At 38.1% G+C, this 20,852-nt stretch overlaps 1 protein-coding gene across 1 annotated transcript in view; it reads left to right on the top strand.

Annotated features, from left to right (window-relative positions):
• Positions 1–9,930, top strand: part of FBXL17 (F-box and leucine rich repeat protein 17) — a 288,161-nt gene extending 278,231 nt beyond the window's left edge. Inside the window, exon 9 of the mRNA XM_051782623.1 lies at positions 8,386–9,930. Within this exon, the coding sequence (XP_051638583.1) occupies positions 8,386–8,523 (138 nt within the window). The 3' untranslated portion in view covers positions 8,524–9,930. The remainder of the gene's footprint in view (positions 1–8,385) is intronic.
• Positions 9,931–20,852: the final 10,922 nt, after the last annotated feature.

The following is a 20,852-nucleotide window of genomic DNA, read 5'->3' as shown; positions in this document are numbered from 1 at the left end:
GTGTTGGCAGCAATGATTAGGATGGCAAGCCCTGAAATGATAGAAAACTATGCAAACTCACAGAGATCTGAAATGGATATTGCTAGTTTGCAGTGACACTGGCAGTTTGAGACAATAGCATTCTCATGAGTAAACAGCCACAATAATGAATTTCATCCCTTTCAGTTGAGATTTAAATAAAGAACTGCAAAGTAGATCTACTCCACAAGCAACCTTGCTACATTTTCTGAAATCCTTCCAGAATTGCTACCATGGAATATTAGAAGATTTGAGTATTGCCTTTATTTCAGTTCACACAGCAGAAAAGATTTCAGATATTTCTGTTTACCTACTCTTTCCCTTTTGCAAATATAAATGGGAAATGAATTGCTAAGATTTAACACAATTAAGTTGTCAAATGCCATGATAATAGTACATCATACTGTACTTGCCAATTTCATTATTTATGAGTCTACACAAACAGTGTTTGTATGTGCATGCATGTGTGCTTTTTTCTGTCCTTAAGTCAAAATACACTCTTTACTGAAGTCGTAAGGGACTTCATTTGGACTATAGGATATTGTGCTAATATTGGGAGGGCTGTTATCTTATTAAAGTACTAAACAAAGGTTCTACCTCTGGGCATGAGGGCAATCACTGAAAATCTGTGGAATATGTCTGCCTTAGCTGATCAAGTGCACTTCACACAAAACGTTTCCAGAAATCTTTAATTTTGTTATGGCTACAGGCAACAGTTATAATTGGGCCACCTGAGAATATAATTCATTCAACTATTAGAAGAAAAAAAAATCAAACATAGTGTACTTTTTATAAAACACTGACTTAAGGAAGCAAAATGCAGCTTAGAGAAGAGAAAGGGTGTATGAAAATGTGTTTCTTGTAACTCCAAGTATGTATATTTTGGATTTTATTGTTAAAACATTTGAGCAATCAGTAATAAAGTGTGTTCCAAATCCATCATTATGAATACACACAATGACTATAGCGTAATCTCTTTGACCCCTACATACAAATTTGACTTTCATGTAATGCTACTTTATGTATACAGAGACACAAATTTCAGTATCCCTAATGCTGCAATACCACTCCATAAGCAAAAATGTCAACCGTATTTTAAGAAAACCCTTTTGGGACAAATCTATTTGTATTTCTTCTCTGTAAAGTTGATTTTGTGATTCCTTACGTGTAGAAATATAATGATAATACTTGTTTATCATCTAGCATAAACATCATCTGTATGGGAGCCCTTAAAATCTTTTGCTCTGAATGTTACCTCTCACCTGCTAACATTTCCCTAAAATTCTTAGTACTAGATTTCTAAGATTAAGCTAGCAGTTCTATATGTTACTAATGCCTTTCTGTGCAGATATTGTTGACTCATGGTATCGTAACTTGATGTGTTATTTTTTATTAATGACTGGTCTATAAAGTTATGTAACTGAAGATACCAACCTGTATTGTCCTCAGAAGGAGAGCACCCATGGTGTCAGCACTCTCCAAAATCATAGCCACATGTCTGTTCCAAGGTCTAGGTTAGATACAATGCAGAAATTATTTCAACTGTCAGCTCTGAATGATGGTCTGAGGAACACAGGCAGGTTTTTGTAAGAAGTTCTAGTACTGCATCTTTGCACTAATCCAGTTTTGCAAGTCTGGTTTTGGGGGGCTTGAGCTTTTTTATTTATATGGCTTGCTACTGGTTTCAGTTATTAGCTTGCAATGGAGATAACTTTTTCTTTTCAATTATGAAATTAATTGGTGGTTACACTGAAGTTATTAAGATGTGAAGATTTTTAGGTTTTGTTCACTGAACAAGACCATTCAAACCTTTTAGATTAACAGTAAATACTCCTCCACTGTGTAGAGCAGCATAAAACAGTTCAAGTGGTGACTCTACTCTCCCTTTTCAGTATTCTCTAGATGACACAACACAGACATTTGTAGCACATTTTAGAAGCTTTAGAGTCAGAACTGCATTCTAAGACTGCCCTTGATATACCTATAGGAGGAGTTTTGAAGATCACTGTGCAGTCCTAGAATTCTTAATGGCAATATAGTAAAGGAGTTGTCTCAGTTAAAACTTTTTGAAGTCCCTTTATGTGCCACTTGGTATTCAAAACCCAGGGATTTCCAGGACATCATCTCGACTAAAGTCCAGCTAAGTAGGAAAGTCCTGTTTAGGAAAAGTCCTTATACCTCTGTTCCTTAGTTGTGAACAAAGCTCTCAGTCTCATTAAAAAATGTGCAATTTGGCTGATGGTTTCAACTGTAATCCCTAATCTACATTAACAGGATTAGAAAAACTTGACTCCTATGATTTTAATAAGATCTGTCCCAGGAACATAATGAAAGCTATAGGTAAAAAAAAAAAAAAAAAAAAAAAAAAAAAAAAAAATCCTAGCCTTTTGGAATCATTTGGTATCTTTAGAAATTCCTGATTTTAGAATCTAGAAATTAAAGAAAATTATGCTGAAATTATCACAAGAACGAAATGACATGGCACATTTCAAAGACAAAAACCTAAAAATTACCTAATAACTATTCAAGCTTGCAGCTTGACTTTTCATGAGAGCTTGTGGACAGTGGCATAAAAGAAATTTCTCATTGTGTTCTGTGTCAAACAAGTGGTGTACCAAATCAGTAAATACTGGCAGTCAGACTGGATAAGTAAATATAGCATGCCAGATCAAAATCTGAGTGAATATTTTTCTGAGAGTAGCTTTTTAATTGAAAACTAGTTTCAGTTTACTCTGAAAAAAATCAGCTCATAAGTGTCAGTTACTTTATTCTGGGAAAAATATTTACAGACTGGAAGGGTTTTTCAGGGCTTTCTGTAGTAGGCAGATCATTTTACCTAAAGGAGAGAAAGAGTTTTGAACACTGGTTTTCCATTTTTCTCAGTATTTTACCCACGTTGTGTGTATATATAGCATAGTGAGATAAAAGTCCTTCAAAGAAGCACTCACAGAACCCTTTCGTCAGGATTCCACTTCACATGGACTAGAAGGGTATTCTTGTTCTTCTTTCCAAGATGAATTCCTAATTATCAATCACATGAGGAATTATTCTCTAGAGCAGATAGTATTTAAATACTCTCTGCACAGCTACACTATCATCATCAGAAGAAGAAATTAAGGAGGTCCTACCTCAGAAAAAACATTTATCACAAAGTGGTGATATATTCTTCTGGCAAATAGGCAATATGAGTTCAGATGTCTTTAAGAAAAAAGGATTCAAAATTATTACTTCTATGTAACTGCTATAATTGAGTTAAAAGGAGATGATACCACTTGGTCCTGCCAGTTTCTGTAGTCTGTCTTCTTGGCTTTGTTTTGGCTTTTAATCTATTCTTTGGCCTGGAATAAATTTTTATTTTATCAAGAAAAAGTAAGTTTGTTAAGGTTAGAAATCGAGGAGAATTTTCTTCCCCCTACCCCCCACTGTAAGAAAGATGGAGTCCCAAATGGAAAAAAAGTCAATTAGCCTTACAAAAGAATCTAGCTGGCCAAGCTGCATTCCTACTGAATGGCCCATCAGAGGCTGGGGGGAGAGGGGAGGAGTTCTGGGAGGGGGTGGTTGGCTCTTCTGGGAGGGGAGAGATCAGACTGCAGGGTTCTCTCTCTGGGACAGAGACAGGGTCTGTGTCCGGGCATTTTTGGAGAGGGGTCCCCGATCGGCTCGCACACTGCCTCGTGACTCCAGCCGGGACCTACTGGGCTTTCATCGGAGAGTCTCTGTGCTCACTGGGAGAAAAGGAGGAGCTTTGGGGCGCCATCAACTGAGAACAACAGTGAGTCCTGTGGGGGTGGACTGCTTTTCCTTCTGCCCTTCTTCCACTGGGGGAAGAGCCCCCGTTGTTTCTTTTCGGCTCCTCCTGCGACCCCCCCCAGACCCCCCCAGTGACCGCCAGAGCCCGACAGCGCCCCCTGCAGGCCGGGATTGGAACTGTGCTAAGGACAGAGAAGTGTTCATTCAGACTTTTTTGTGTGTGGTTTAAAGGACAGAGAAGTATTCATTCAGACCTTTTTGTGTGGGGGGTTTTTTTCTATTGTTTGAAGAGGACTTTTTTTTGGGTACAGGACTATTGCCTAGTTTTTTTTGTGTTCTGTTACTGTTTTTGCCAACATACATATAACTTTTAATAAAGGGTTGCTATTTCTTCTGGTTTTTCCACACTTCCTCGATTAAAACCCCTTAATTTTGAATTCACAATTACTGAGAGAGAGGAGTTTGGTTTTTCTCATAACTCATCCTCTTTAGCAAACTTTCCAGTCTCTTCAAACTGAGACAAAGTTTCAAATCAATCTTTGCTGTTATTTTCTTTTTTTTGCTTGATGACCAGGATTTGCACAAACCTGTTACTTTCACACTAAATGATAAGGGATGCATTCTTCCATTATGTGTTAAAATATAATTGAAGAGCTATTCAAATTCAAATGAATGATTATGTATTAGATAATCTAAGTAGTTTATCTGCATAAGTAGCCTTTCTTTGACAACTCAAAAGATGAAGATTAATGCAAGTTCTGTGAAAGAAAAACATAACATTTTAAAGCATATTAAGATGTGAAGATTTTTAGTTTTCATTCATTGAACAAGAGTGTTGAAGCTCAGAGGGGAAAATTGCTCTGTTTGTGTAATGAAATTATTTTGGGAATGACATTCCGTACTTTTGTTTTATCACCAGCCAGACTGATCTTAGACAGAAGCTTATGTTCTAGTGGTTTTACATAAGACTTCTTTTCATTTTAATCCTGCCATTAAGGAAACCGATTAGAAGGATACTCAGGGAGTTGACTTAGATATTACTTTTCACATTCATTTACAAAGAATAAAACTTTTATTTCTCTTTTTTTTCCTACCTTTTAGACAGTGGAATTTTAGTCCAGTACTAAAGAAAGCTTAAAATACTGAAAGTTTTACACTGTTTTAGTGTTTGACCTGACTTTTCTCACAGTGAAAGAAAAGGTATTGAAATCTTCTGATAGGGGATCATTTCTAGCTTAACTGTCTACATTTGTTTCTCATCTCTGGATCCATGTAGGTTGTTCCACTGCCAAACAGGATCTTTTTTCTCCATCTTCTCTTGTGTAATCTTGCACTGAATTTATTTTGTCCAGCATAATTTTTAGCTATTTGCTGTTATTTCCTTAGTATTAAAAATATTTACATTTAACCTGAAGGATCATATATTTGATCATTTATCTTGAAGCTTGGTAAATTTTTTTTTCTCTATCATGAGAGTAAAATCAATTTTTTAAGCTCAAAGTAATTTCTTTCTGTAAGTGTTAAATTTCCAAATATGCACATAGTTTTCCATTACTTTGTTGTTTACCAACAAGTTATAACTCAAATTGTTGTCTCGGATCAAACTAATGATTTAAAAAGTTCATTTAATGCTCCAGGAAAAAATGGAGAAAACTTTTTACTCTTTAGGCTTTGATGATAAAATAACTGGTTTTGTCAGTGGCACTTCTGCAATGGTTTTACCTGCCTTCTGTTTATGCTCATGTTTATTTTTTATTTTCTGACTGTATTTGGCACTCAACACCAAAAGTTTCCTTCTTCTATTTAGTTAAGTATTAATAGAAATTAGTAAAAATTGTATTAAATATTATTTTATCAAGTAATAATTGTATCAGAAAAAAACTGACAACAAACAGTCCTAGTGCTAGATGGTTTACCATAGATTTCTTCATAGGTTTTAAGTCTAAAAGGTACTATTTGTATCATCGTCTTCCTGAGTATCGTGGGCCGTGCTTAAGTTAGCCTGGTAGTAAATACATTACTAGACTGTAGCTTCTGTAAATGTCATGAGTCAAAACCGCCAGGACATGGAGATCATTTACTGTCGTCTTGTGTTTGAACACCATCTTCGTAATGAATTTGCCTTATTTGTCTCCTGTAATAGAAAATCGGCATGTTGTATTGGCTATAAAGCTATAATATCCATGCTATTCCAACAAATAATGGCTGGCCAACAGGTAAGTGTCAAATCATATTAACTTCCGTCTACTACTGATATTTGCAGCTATCTGGTAGGTAAATAATACATCTTTAAATTTCCCATTCAGAAAGAGCAAAATGAGCAGCTGTCTGTGGCAAGTATCTTCCCTGTGACCGAGTTAACCATTAAAAGAAGTTTCTGGTAGCATGATAGATTCTGCTATGGGTGTCTGTGCCACAAATCTAAAAGAAAAGAGCCTTTTGACTATTTCTGAATAGTAGCATAAAATAGCAAATACTGCTACGTTGGGGGATTCTTCCCTTCCAAGCAATATTTCTATGAACGGTTACTTGCAGTTTGCAAGTGTGTATTCAGCTATAAATATCAAATATTTTGGGGGACTTGTGCTATGTCCGATTTCATTTTGATTTATTAAAAGTCACTTCTTGTTTTTCAGCACTGGAAGATGTTACTGTAACATAGCAATTTGCCAGAGGAGTACAGTTTGTGCTGTGAAGTTAAACCAGTTTTCTAGCCAAGTCAGTCTCAGCTAGATGAAACTTCCAATGAAGATTGAGTGTTTCTATTATTAAAGTAGAAGAACTGGATATTAAACCTTTCATTTATCCTTGTCACTAGGTGCAATCACTGTTCAGAAGGAAGCGCTCCTTGTTATCTTTTAAGGACAAAAATATTATTAGATATTGTGGTCACTGTGCTTTAAAATATTATTCGCATGACAGATCTTTGTAATGGTAGTAAACAGTTTAGTCTTTTTTTTTTTACTTTTGGCCTTGAATGTGAAACACTGTGGGGAAAAAAAAAGCAAACAGTGCTTTCGGTTGTACATCCTACTGATATAGATGATTCAGCAACTGTAGTATTGATGCATTTTGAAATGCCCAAGTGTTCAGCGAGGATTTCAAAGAGACCTAACTAGGAGTCATGGTTCTTAAGTTAATCTTTTATTTATCTGAAGGCTGAAGAAAACTGTCTACTTCTGTGATATGAAGTGTGGTCATCTTAAAAATAATTGACAAATTAATCCCCTCACAGCACTTCAATTGTAAAAGTGTTAGGTTTAGCTAGGCTTGTCTGATTGCCTTACCAGAGGGACATCCCAGACCCAAAAATCTTGTGTGTTTTAATTATTAATCCCACCATTTCTGCCCACGAAACCCTTTCTGCAGAGTCATCCTCACACCAGAAGGCTAAAATAAAAACTTCTGCCAGTGATGTATGTGAAGGCATGCAGGATTTTTAACCTTCGGAAAGCTGACCTATAACAATAATTGATAAATTGATCTACCTGCAGCATAGAATAGTTTGCATTCTTTACCCCATCTTTAGTCATGTTATCTGTTGTTTTTCATTGCAAACCCATTGACAGCTACCAGTGCAAGTTCATTTCAGTAAAATTAATTGTGGAGCAACTACTTAGCATTTGTAAAAGTATCCATAACTGTGCCATAAATTAGTTAATAGATGTAATCTGTTTTCATTTTCCAAAGTCAAAAAAATCTTACATTTTAAATCTATGTCTGCTTGATCAACTTTGGGTATATATGCTTCTATTTCAAGGTAGAAATCTGTTGCTCTAGGCAGCACTTTTTTAAACAGGATGAATGTTTTGATAATTTGGTTTGGGGCATCATGAAGAGACAGCATAGTCAAGCATGGAATGAAGATAGTTTAAGAGCTTTTTAACCATAGTTGCAGTTTTCTAAACAAAAAAGACTTAAACCTTATTTAAAACTTCCCCCTTTACAATAAAATCAAGGTGTGAGGTTTGGTTTTGGTGTTTTTAGTTCTCTAGCAGGACATTACATTCTGTATGTTTCTTTTGTGATATCATCATGGCTGGGCTTCGCGAACGAAGATTTGGGAGGGCTCTATCCACAATTGTTGCATGCACATTGGTGACTTATGAAGCCAATACGAGACAGACATATCCAATTGCAAAAGGCACAGCAGAAAGACTCCTTAGATGGTATATTCTGCAGAACACGGTTCTTTCTGCATTGCCTTTTCTCCTCGAGAGTGATCCTGTGTGTGTTCTCAAAGGAGACAGCAGCATTATAGATGGTGTGTCTCCAGACCTCCCGACTGGAGGCCAGAGTAGACCAGTTATGGTGATCAATATGGCCAAGGCTGAGATGTTGTTTCAGGGAGTCCTTGTATCTTTTCTTCGGGGCTCCTCTCTTGCGACAGCTGGTGGCAAGTTCACCATAAAGCAGGATCTTAGGGAGGCGGTGGTCCTTCATCCTGGAGACGTGCCCTGCCCATCGCAGCTGTGTGATATAAATGCACCGAAAACCATAGTAACAGTGAGGAGCCCAATGCTGCAAGCCCTCCCAGGAGTCCAAAGTTTGGCCATTCATTTAGCTTGCCTAATATTGCCCTTTTTGCACATCACAGATTCTCTTCTTCTCTTGCAGGTGAACGAAGCCACAGTGGAGCAGCTCGTGCAGCAGTATCCACATATAACCTTCAGTACTGTACTGCAGGATTGCAAGAGAACATTGGAACGGGCTTATCAACTGGGCTGGACACCCAACATGTCCCCTGCCTCTTAAACTTCTGTACCAACATGACAGTTCCACTCTGCTGCATTCAATAGATCTAATGGGGATTGCAGAAGGGTTTATAACCTTTCATCTGATGCAATATAGTTGTGAGTTTACAGAGGTTACAGTAAAATGGCAAAAGCTGTACACTGACTTTATTGTACTGTACATCTAACATTGAAGCAAAACTTTAGAAATGTATCGTGGTTTTGTTTGCATAAAAGTTATAAAAGCCTTTGGCAAATTTCTTGAGGTGGATTCCTACTAGTTCTCTGGATAGTTTGAATTATAGATGTTAAGCTTGTTTTCCTCTGTTTACTTTGCCTTGGTCGTGTGTGTTTCCTTTGATCTGTAAATGGTAACTCAGTGCTAGCACCAATGCAGTTGATCAACAGAGGCATATGTTGAAACTGGGGACTAAACTTGATGCTTATTATTTACAAAAGCTTATTATTTACTTAAACCTCAAGGAGGTTTTAAGATACACAGTAATAGGAAAATTACAGTGAATTGCTACTCTGTTGTAAACATTTTTTTTTCTTTACATATAAGAAGCTGTAGCGATATTAAAATCTTTCCACCTTAATGGATTTTACAATGCAAAGAGTGCTTACCTTGAAAATGCCATCTGAACATGGGTCCTGTCATGGGTACCATTTTGTAGGATCAGATATTGGATGCTTTTTAATACAGTGTATGCAAGAAAATATCCAGAGTAAACACATAAAATGATTCATTTTCTGTCACATTGCATTCTAAAGAGTTAAGTTTGAGCAGGGGATCGTGAAAATACTGACACTGCAGCTTCAATTTGGAGTTGCCTTAACCTTTAGAGTATTACCATTTGGTTAAGAATGTTGTCAGGTATGTAACACTGGATATTTGTTCTTCAAAGGTTACAGCATATTAATCCAAAATATGAAATGCTTAAGCTTCAGCTGAAAAGTTGCCATTATCGTCAAAATGTTTTGCTAATCCAGAAGGCCTAGTGCAGCATAACATAGAAGCTTGTTTAGTATGGCTGTATAACTCTCTGTAAAACTGATTGTTGATTTCCATAGCATAATTTTTTACAATAGAAACATCAGCTCACAGAACTTCCAGTGAGGATGTTGAATGTTTTCTTATTAGACTTTTCAATATGGGGATGAATAATTTCTCTGGAAAAATATATATGGTAAAGATTTTGTTTTAAATAAATGGTAAATACTTGTGAACATGTGTAATGCTATGCTTTTTCTTTACTCCAAAATGGCAACAATATTTTGAGAATAAGCCAGTTAATTATATTGCAGATATAGTACAGAATCTTAGTCATTTTTCTTTTAATGTTAAAACTATTCACACAATTTGTAAGTTTCTATTTTTTCGTGAAACCTTTGATCTTGCAATAAATTTTAATATAAAGAAGAAATTCGTGATGTTTTCTGTTTATCTGTGCTGCTAACTGTACTTAGACTATACTTAACAGAAAGACTGAAATCTCCATCCTCGAATAGGTAGAAGTCACCTGGACATGATCCCAAGCAAACTGATCCAAGCTGACCCTGTTGTGACTGACAGTTTGACTAGATGACATCCAGAGATCTTTTTCAATCTAAAATTTCCTCTAGCTCTAAGGATTTTTCATATATTATGGATCTGGTTGGTCATCTGTTTTCACATCTGCCATTTAAGTCACTCTCAGTAGTTTTGCCTTTTACTAACTATTTATCTCTCATTTTTATGAACATAATAATCTTTGATAATAATCACTGTGGCTAATTAATTTCAAGTTATGTGGTATAAAAACTCTAGATGGAAGTATGTTTTTTCTAATTGCAGTGTTGACATAGATAGCTCTTTAATTTCCTTGTAATAAATCAATGCTTCCTAAGAAGTTTTAGAGGAATAAATAACAGTGCAGCACACTCTTTCATATTTGAAATTTTATGTAGGGGAAATACCATTCAGGGGGAAAAGAAAAGCTATTGCCTCTTGTAAAAATAAAAATTACCCCTGTTTTCTCTTACTCAAAACATACAGTGAATTCAAAGGTCACAAACAGCTTGCGTGCTGGATTTGCTAGGTTCCAAAAGGTTTATTTTACTGGAAAAATATGTATTTTTTCCTTCCAAATCTTTGTGGGAACCTGCTGTTAAGGTAGATAACCTGTGGCTCAGCACTTGTCTTACAAGAGACGTTTCTAGGCCAGAATAGCTGGGCTTGTTCAACCTGCAGAAAGGGCTAGGACAAACTCTATGTGCTTTCTTAACTAGAAGATATATGGTCCTAGAAGAAAGACAGATAACCTTTATTTTCAGTGATTCACTCTTTAAATCCAGGTGTAATTCTGGCTTAAACAGTTCATCTGGTGGTCACTGTACCCATCTCTCACCACCTAAAGGTGATGTGGAAGGGAGTGTTCTCATGCAATTTGTCTCAGCTGGGGAAATGGGTACTGTGATATTTCACATGCAGGTTCAAATTCTCTTTGCCCAGACTCCCATATTAGTGGGAAGTTTAGTGCAGCCCTCCCTTCTCAGCAAGTGCTCTGTGCAGTACGAGGCATATTCTGGTCATCTCTGAGCAGGGACAAAGTGTATTTCTCTGAAAAATATTGTAGGTGGGGTAAACTGATCCCAGTAAGGCCACAGGTGGCTACTGGGAGTGACTTACAGCATTCTCAAAACCAAAAGGTCTTGATGTGCTTCAGGAACCAAGTGCTTGACCTTCAAAACTTAGCCATGACCCCAGAACCCCACTGGCTTCACTCACAGAAAACATTTCTTTGCATGTAAGTCCTGAAAAAGAGTTTGTCATCCTTGATATTTTCCTAGAACTATTAAACTTGCCAATCTATATAACTAGGTTTTTTAAAACATTTTGGTCAAAGACCTGGACAAGCTTGAGAAGCGGGTCCATGGGAATATCATGAGGTTTAACAAGACCAAGTGCTGGTTGGGGCAACCCCTGGTATCAACACAGGCTGGGGGATGAACAGATGGAAAGCATCCTTGCTGAGAAGGACTTGGGGAGCTGGTGGGTGAGAGGCTGGACATGAGCCATCAGTGTGCACTCACGGCCCACAAAGCCAAACATATCCTGGGCTGCATCCAAAGCAGTGTGCACAGCACATAAGGGGAGAGGATTCTGCCCCTCTGCTCTGCTCTGGTGAGACCCCACCTGCAGTGCTGCACCCAGTTCTGCAGTTCCTGAAGCTAGCGTAACTGAGGTCCTTGTTAATGGTTCTCTAGGGGCAGATCAGAGTGAAACAACACTGAATTACCAGTGTTTATATATATATATATATATATATATATGTATGACAGGTTTATTTTAGAACAATTTGGTTGCAATGGAGAGGAGGTACGTAGCCTTTTTGGTTGTTATTGATAGAAATATAAAAGTATAAAGATGTCACTTAAGAAAATATATAAGGAAAAGAAAGAGAAAGAAAGGATAAGAGTAGATAATAACACCCAAAACCTCTCCTCCTCCCCTTCGGTTGGGGGGTGCACACCTGCCCTCAGCAAAGCTCTTGCTGCTTTTGTCCATGGCCCATTGTTTGAGTCCATAAACCATAAACATTTCAGTCTCTTAGTGTCTCTTCCCTGCACAGGAAGGACATTGACTGAGAACAGAGGAGGCCATCAAGATGATCAGAGGGATGGTGCACGTCTCCTACACGAAAAGGCTGAGAGAATTGGGATTGTTCAACCTGGAGAAGATGGCTTTGGGGTGACGTAATTGCAGCCTTCCAGTACCTGAAGGGAGCCCACAGAAAAGATGGAGAGCGACTTTTTACAGGAACCTGTAGTGACAGGAAAGGGGGAATGGCTTCAAACGGAAAGAGAGTAGTTTTAGATTAGGTATTAGAAAGAAATTCTTCCCTGTGAGGGTGGCGAGGCACTGGAACGGGTTGCCCGGAGAAGCTGTGGCTGCCCCATCCCTGGAGGTGTTCAAGAACAGGTTGGATGGGGCTTTGAGCAACCTGCTCTGGTGAAAGATGTCCCTGCCATGGGCAGAGGGTTTGAAAGTAGATGATCTTTAAGGTCCCTTTCTTGATTCTATGAAAACAAGCTGTAATCCCTTGCGAACAAGAAAATAGCTCTAGTAAGAATAATTACCAAACAGTTAATTTTTTCAGGCTCTCAGCTGGCTTTCACATGAGCTCAGTGATGTCCACCCAGATTCTCAAGATAAATATGGCTTTGCTGATGTTCGATAAACTCTAGTGTTGACAGGAGCAAAATCAATAAAGGCAGCAAGACACATACACAATGGTTACATGAAAACAGAGGCACAAAGCAAGCTTTGTAGGAGGCTGACAGGGCCTTTTTCAGGTGCTGTGATCTTTAACAAGGAAAGGAAAAGAACTGTTATATCTTAATAAATAATTAGGATAGGATAAGATAGGATACACTATAATCTATAATGACCATCTAGTCCAGCTATCTGACAGGGCTGATCAGAAGGCAAAGCACGTTACAAAGGGCATTATCCAAATGCCTCTTGAACAATGACAATCTTGAAGCATCAAACACCTGTCTAGGAAGCCTGTTTCAATGTTTGACCACCTTCTTGGTAAAGAAATGTTTCCTAAAAAAAGAATGCATTGCAAAATAATAATAGTGAGAGCATATGTACAAAGACTATTATGATATTTGATCTTGTAAATATTCACATTTGTATTTTAAATTTGTATTTTAAAGGGTTTATGCTGCTTGTTTATGAAATTCCATATTAACAGAGAGTCACTTTAAATCTCATCCATTTAAAGAGTCTATTACAATAAAATTATTTAAAGCAATGTTAACTTTCCTTCTGTAATTGTTTTTCTTATGGCTTTCTCCATAATTGACCTGTGATCTTGGCAGTATAGGTGACTGAGATTTGAAGTTCCAGTAAATTTAGAAGCAGAGTTACCAAACTTTTTTTTTTAACCACAGACACCCTGGGTGATGTTCCAGGCTTGAGCATGTGGAATCTACCATAGATTGGCACCACTTAAAAACCAAATAATTCTTTGTGAGAGTCATTATATTTTGCCGATCTAAACAGGGTGGGTACACAGTCAAATTTTGTGACTCAGTATTTTATGGGGTCTTATATTTCCAAGTCTTGTTTAAAAAAAAAAAACTGAGGGTACTAAATGCTTTGAGATTCCTTGTCTCCCTGTGCTTGGCTCCTTCCATGTATTGTCTATACATACAATTGTTGTAGGTGACCTGAGTTGCTGGAGAACTGTCAAATAGCTCAGCTGTTCCCCTGTATCTTTTCCTGCATTAGGCTCAGATTAACATAAGTGAATAGGCTGAGTCCCACCACTGCAGCTGTAGTTCCTTGACTGAACACACTTTCACAAGCTGGAGTAAGGTAGCACAGAAATAAAGATCTATGTAACAGCTACATCTTCACATCTGTTAAAAAGAAACTGAAGCCAAAATTCTTTTGTTTAGTTTTAGGGTGTCAGGATTATATAAGGTAAATACAAGTGTTTCACCTTTATAAAGTTTTACTAATGGATTTATGTTTCAGATTTATTTTAGGGCAAAAATCAACAATAACAGCAAGCTGAACTTCTTCCTCTTCAATGTTCAGGCACATCTTTCTATATATAGCTTATGAAAAGTGTTTGTGTATAAATAAACCTTAGAAGTCTTAAAAATAAAAATTTTACAATCAGGATTATTGGGCATTTCCATCTGCTATGAAGTTATAAAGGCTTCTGGACTGAAAATTTCATAATCTCATAATTTCATCATGTACCCTATTGCAAACCAGAGGCTACAGCCTCTGATGTTTTCAAAATACCCAGTTACAGAAAGCTTCAAGAATTTTCTTAGCAGCATTAACTTCCAGTGAGCACAGTTAACTTGTCCCAGGTGCCTTGCTTTGGCTTCTCTTTGAATCAAGATCAGCATCTCAGTTCCTACTTTTCATAGGCTAAATTATTATCTTCATGCTGTTGTTTTAGTCTGTGGTCACTTTTCTTGGCCATGTTATGTGAGCCGCAGTCTCTGAACCAATATAAACTAAACTCTGTTGTCAGGAATGGGTATTTTTCTCTTATTTATACACAAAATACTTCATATCCTTCTTTCCTTGGAGACAAATGAGAAACAAATGTAGTCAATGTTAATCACATTGCCCAAGCCTTTCAAAGATGCTCAAATACTGAGGTGAATGAGAAAGCTAGGAAATAGGGGGGAAATATTTTTCTTAAAGAGAAACTTGCTACAAAGCAAGAGTTTGCTCCTGATTAGGGAGCAAATATGCCTGGAAATCTTTAATGGCAACCAAAAAGGTTGTAGCTAAAGAAAAACTGCTTCTTAATAACCCTGCAGAAGAGTGAAAAGGACTCCAAAGTCCAAATGCTTTCATTTGATCTTCTCAACAGAAGAACAACGGAAGGGTTAGAAGTTATCAAAATTTACACTTTTTTAATTAAAGAAAAATAAGGCCCCAGCAAGGAATAAAGATTAATATCATGTCTGTGAAGCAGTAGAAGTTGTGACAGCCCATGGAGTGTTCAAATCAGTGTAGTTTAAAATGTCAGTAAGGCTGAACTGGAGTACAGGATGGGTCTGAAAACCAGGAGATCCATCTGGTGGTGGCCCTTAACTTGCCACTGTGTATTTTCCAGCACATGACATTAGTTTCTGTGGCTACACTTCTCCTGGCAGCAAGAACAGTGCCAGGAGCACTGCTGGGCCATTGGATCACTCCAGCCATCACCAACATGCTCTTGGCCCATAACTTCTGACTCTCCCCTAAACAAGTTCGATGTTAATGATGCCCAGTAGCTGTCTCCTTAGGCTCTGTGGATGCAGCCACTACCTCCTGAGGGCAGGAAGGTTTAATGGCACAGGCACGTGTTGTCCTATACCTATCAGCCTCAGCACCAGAGAGCTGTCCTCGGAAAATTTGATTTACTAATGCAGACATAACCTGCATGGCTTATTGTTGTTTTCAGGTCGTGGTTATCAATCAGAAGCTGCTTCTCAGTGTCATGGGTCCAAAAGCGTAATCCTGCTTCTGTCCAGCACTGTGCCTCAGAGCATCAGCTTGCTGCTGCAGTGGATCTTACTCGCTGCAGGACAGCAACCCTTTCACAGCCTCCTGGTGGAGAAGAGGCCAAGCCTGGAACCATGGTCCCACTGCACCCTCAACACAGGGGTCCATTCTGCCTCTCTCCCCAGCTGCCAGGCAGGCAAGAAGAGGTACCTGTGGAATGGGATGAGGCACCAAAGGTGCTACTGACAGGGAATTCAGTGCTGAGGAGGTGACATCACCCTGAAGGTTCCTGGGTTCTTACAGAGGAGGAAACTGCTGATATGCAAGCCTGTAACTATTTTCCCCACAGCTTGATCATGAGTTAAGCTTTCCTGCTCTAGAGGAGACATTATCACCAATCCCCACTGAGATCTGGATGAATCACTACTTTTTCAGCAAAATTTTCTGAACACAGGACTTAAATTGAAGAATATTTCTGTATTTAGTGCTTTCTGCAGCAGTACAGGTATTGAAGTCTTTTGCAAGGATAAAGAGCAAATGACCTGTTGACCTTTCTGTTTGAATATATGCCATATTCTTTATGTTCTCTTGTGTGTGGCTTCAGAAACAGTTAACAGCAGGAAGACTATTTGTATTGCATTAGCCAGAGATAGGAAAAAAATGCGTTTATGGATCACTATAATCCAGTCATTGGTTTATGGATGCAAAGTCCTTCAGGGACTGTCTGTCTCAGTCTGAGGAGACTGGAATGTTTGCTAAAGAGGATGAGTTATGAGATAGACCAAACTCCTCTCTCTCAGCAATTGTAAATTCAAAATTAAGGGGCTTTAACTGAGGAAGTGTGGAAAAAAAACACAGAAGAAATAACAACCCTTTATTAAAAGATATATGTATGTTGGCAAAAACAGTAACAGAACACAAAAAAAAAAAAACTAGACAGTAGTCCTAGAGGAAAAAAAAAAGTCTGAATGAATACTTCTCTGTCCTTTAGCGCAGTCCTCATCGTGGCCTGCAGGGGCGCTGTCGGGCTCTGGCGGTCACTGCGCGGGGAGGGGGGTCTGGGGGTGGTCTTGGGTCACGGGAGGAGCCGAAAAGAAGATGGGGGACCCTTTCCCCAATGGAAGGAAGGGGTAAGGAAAGCAGTTCACCCCCAACAGGACTCACTGTGGTTCTCAGTTGATGGCGACCCAAAAAGCTCTTCCTTTTCTCCCAGCGAGCACAGAGACTCTCTGATGAAAAACACAGCAGGTCCGGGCTGGAGACAAAAGACAGCTCGCAGGCGAGTTGAGGCCAGCAGTCAGGGCTGACTAGGACGGGAAGGCAGAAAGACAGGCTTCCAGGCCTTCTCTCCAAATGCCCCGAACACAGACCCTGTCTCCGTCCTCGAAAGAGAACCCAGCAGTCTGAATCTCTCCCCTCCAAGCAGAGCCAGCCACCCCCTCCCAAAACTCCACCCCTCTCCCCCCAGCCTCTCTGATGGGCCATTAACCAGGAATTCGGCCAGATCTTTAGTAAAACTAATTGACTCCCTTCCCCCCACTCACTCCATTTTTCTTAGAGTGGAGCAGGGGAAGAAAAATTCTCCTGAATTTCTAACCTATAACACTGTCACAAATTCCCAGCTGTCTGTGAGAGTTAGATTTTGCAATTGCATCTCTCAGCTGTATGCAGGGCATGTAAAATCATCTATAGCCAGGCAGCTCCCTGTGACTTTTCATCTGCAAAGGCTTGAGAACTATTCCAGCAAGAATGTGCAGTAAATTAAGCTCAAGAAATTTTCCTGTGCAAAAAAATTGCCTCTGAAAAATAAATATTTTTGATAAATCTTCCATAGGTGGAAATCTCTTTAGCAGAGGTAGAGTTGAGCAAATGCAGATAGTTGTTAAATACTGAAATTATTACCAGCCCTCAAAAACTTATTTTTCTGACCTTTGTATGTGTGTCTATACCCATCATTTTTTAAATAAAGTTTTGTTGACATTCCAGAAATATTGAAGGAAATATTACATATTATTCCATAAAAAAACCCAAACAAACAGACACAGAACAAAAAAAAACACCAAAGCCATCTAACTTTCTTAAATGTTCTACAGTTCAATATATCATGAGATGAGGATAAGATCTGGTACTTGGCAGCAACAAAGATGCCTTGTGTGGGATCTTTGCCAACATGACAAAATATGTTTGGGAAGTGGCAAGGGCAACATTAAAGGAAGAGAAATTTTCTTTAAGATCAGCACATCTCTTTGTCTCTAATCTGGGAAATTGCCCAATATGCCTAGGAGAGGATGAAATTGTATTTCCATAGTGTGAACATGTGGGAATAAAAGAAATAGAGGAATTTGAAACAAAGCAAAAAAACTAACCAAACAGACAAAAAAAACCCCACTTTGGCACAGCTAGTGACCATAAATGTTAACTCTTTGTATTATCAGAGTGTAAAAGACAAGAAACACAGATATTAGACAAAGAGTAAGAATTTCAAAGGCCTCTGCATGATTTAGGTAACTAAGTCCTTGAGGCACTTCGGAAATTTAACAGAAGATGACCATATACTGTTATAAAGGCCACAGAAATTTCTCTCTTGTAAGTCCAGCTTGCATCAATAAAAGCAAAAACAAGGACTTCCTTGTGCATGTACATCTCTCCTTCTCTCCCCTTGTTTGATGCTGTCTAATAAAGGGATGAGTCTTTTCCCCTGACAGAAAGCACAAATGAAAAAAAAATAAGAAGCAAGTGATATGTAGATTGTGCTCCCTTTCAGGATGTCTGCAAAACAATCAGCCTAACTTGCTGGCAGCTACATTTCAATGTTTTTTAATTTATTGACTTGTTTAACCGCCGTCTTCAAAGCTCAGTTAAACTCACTTCTAAAGCTATTGATACTACCCTAACATTTTCATGTCAGCTAAAACATAGTATGAAGGCCACTTCATTGTCATCACACTAATCTATGTACTTACATATGTGTTAATGGGATTTATCGTCTTAGTTACACCTTGTTCTTGACTTTTTGTGTAGAAGATACTTACTGTTAAGTACTAAGTACTCAGCATTAACATTTGTACTAGCATCAGTACTAGTGCTAATACTCAGTAATACTGAATCTTCTTTGCAGCTGAAATCACAAAGCATTAAGATCCACCAAAAGCTTTCATAAATGTGTGACCTCTCCACTTGGATTAGTGGATCAGGTTTGAAGGAGTTGTTGAGGGCTAACCATTCAAGAATCCTTCAAAATGGAGATATCATGGATTTGGGCCCCTTGAGCCTCAGTTACAGTCTTAACACTCACCTCCTTACTCCCTTAGGTCAGAATTTGTTCCTCTAAGTGTATATAATCTGAGCTGAGGACCTACAGAGTGCCAGAGACAATTAAAAATCCACAAACACAAGGGTGTCTACTATTCAGTCTAACCTGAGTTATGCCAATTTCTGCAGGCTGTGAGGAGGCCAAAGTTTTTGAAGCCTGTGAAAAGTGTAGGTTTCATAAAGTTCTGGGTCCTGGGAAGAGCAACAAGGTCTTCCTCCAGTCAGTCAGAAAGAGAGAAAAGAGTTGATACTTCTTTGTAACAAGTTTCCAGTGAATCTTAACAATGGCTTATGCATAAGAAAACATTTAGAAATAATTTGCACTGCTAAAATAGAGTTATCTCTGATAGCAGTGCAAGACATAGCAATAAAGTAGGTATTTAATGTAAATTACAGTTAACCTTTACCTTAATCTTCAGACCAAGAACACACTATTAATCAAGACAAAAATTTAAGTGCTATCTATTTGAGCAGTTGGTTGTAAAAATTTGTTCTGTCAAAAGCTATTGGCACTACAATGATACTAATGCTTCTAACAAAACTAGCAAGAGACCTTCTAAATTTGATACCTTTTGTATTTTAAGTGGTTATGGAAGTAAGCCTTCTTTCTTCTAACAATGTAGAAAATCACTTAATCCCTTCTGAATGAAAAAAAAAGAAAGCTGTTTGCTTCTGCTCTCTTCCTAGATGAAATCTCTTCTCAATATGTGTACTTCATGGACTTTTTCTTCCCCCAAATCATTCAGTATCATTCACCTTGGTATTTCATTCTTCATTTCTTACTATGTTAAATGAATTTTTGTTTCTCACCTTCAATCTGTTCAATGGAAAAATCAAACTATAAACCAGAAGAACAGAAAAGAATCTAATATAAATCCTAATTCCACTAAAACCAAAAAGACCAAGACTTCATCAGCAAGATATATCGCATGATCCATACCTGCTCCAAATCAATAGCAGACAGACCTACTGTGGCTGCTGTGACATTCTCTATGAGGTTCTGGTTAACAGAATGCACTTAGTGAGAATGAACATATTAAATAATATTACTGGGCACTTGTGCTGTACACCCATCAATCTAAATGAGTCTTGGCACTTGATTTTAATTGATAGGCCACATTCCTGCTTCTCTTTCTGCTCAGAGATCTTCACTTCAGACTTCAAGTATAACAGATTTGGGGGAAAATTAATTTTTTGTTTCAACACTGCATTTAATAAAATAATGAAGAAGGAAAAACTCAAGTTCTCTTCTTTGACCACCTGCAGTTAAATCTCTCCCTCTTGAATGCTGCTCTACCTATCTTCAAAGTTAATTTTTTTTCACCCCTTGCATTCTTTAAACCTGCCTATCCTCTTCCCACTCTGTTTCCTCAAGGAAAAAAAAACCCAGACATTTAGGATCAGTTCAGTAGAGTAGTGGATCTTGAATTTTGAACCCTTTTCTGTTTCTCTTTTGTGGCCTGTGACTGTTCCTCATAGAATGAGGCCTTGTTCCTCATAGAATAAAAATTATGGTGTGCTGCTTTTTTCTACCATTTCTTTATCCCCTAAAACAGAAAAACAATAGACCTTTGCCTCAGAGAAATTAATTCATGGAGATTAATTTGGTGACATGTAATGAGATGAGCATTTTCTTCTTTTTTACCACACAAACCGTCTCCATTTCCAATCAAAATTTTAAACTGATGTTTCTATAGCATTTACACTGACAAGCAAGTGGGTTTTTAATAATTTACCCATGTTGCTGCAAAGAGGCGGGGAAGGACTGCAAGTTTAAAACACGGAGGAGAAAAGTTAATTTAAAGTGATGTTTGGTAAAAAGTCCCCTTTGAGATCCTGTTATGTAATTGAACAGATTAAGAGAACTGACAGTAACTTCACGGTATGCCTAAGTGGAGGTCTCTACGGGTCAACTCTCGGATCTTGTGCCGACACGTTAAACAAGTTTGTCAATTTTCCATCAGATTGATTTTTCTCACAGGTCTGGAAGCCTCTCTCATTTCATCTTATTTCCACAGGGGTTCTTA

This window comes from Manacus candei, unplaced genomic scaffold (genome assembly GCF_025592945.1).
Source record: "Manacus candei isolate 608988 ecotype Guabito, Panama unplaced genomic scaffold, ASM2559294v1 h1tg000016l, whole genome shotgun sequence".
In the NCBI taxonomy this organism is placed as follows: domain Eukaryota; kingdom Metazoa; phylum Chordata; class Aves; order Passeriformes; family Pipridae; genus Manacus; species Manacus candei.
This window is presented reverse-complemented; position numbering and strand designations above follow the sequence as displayed.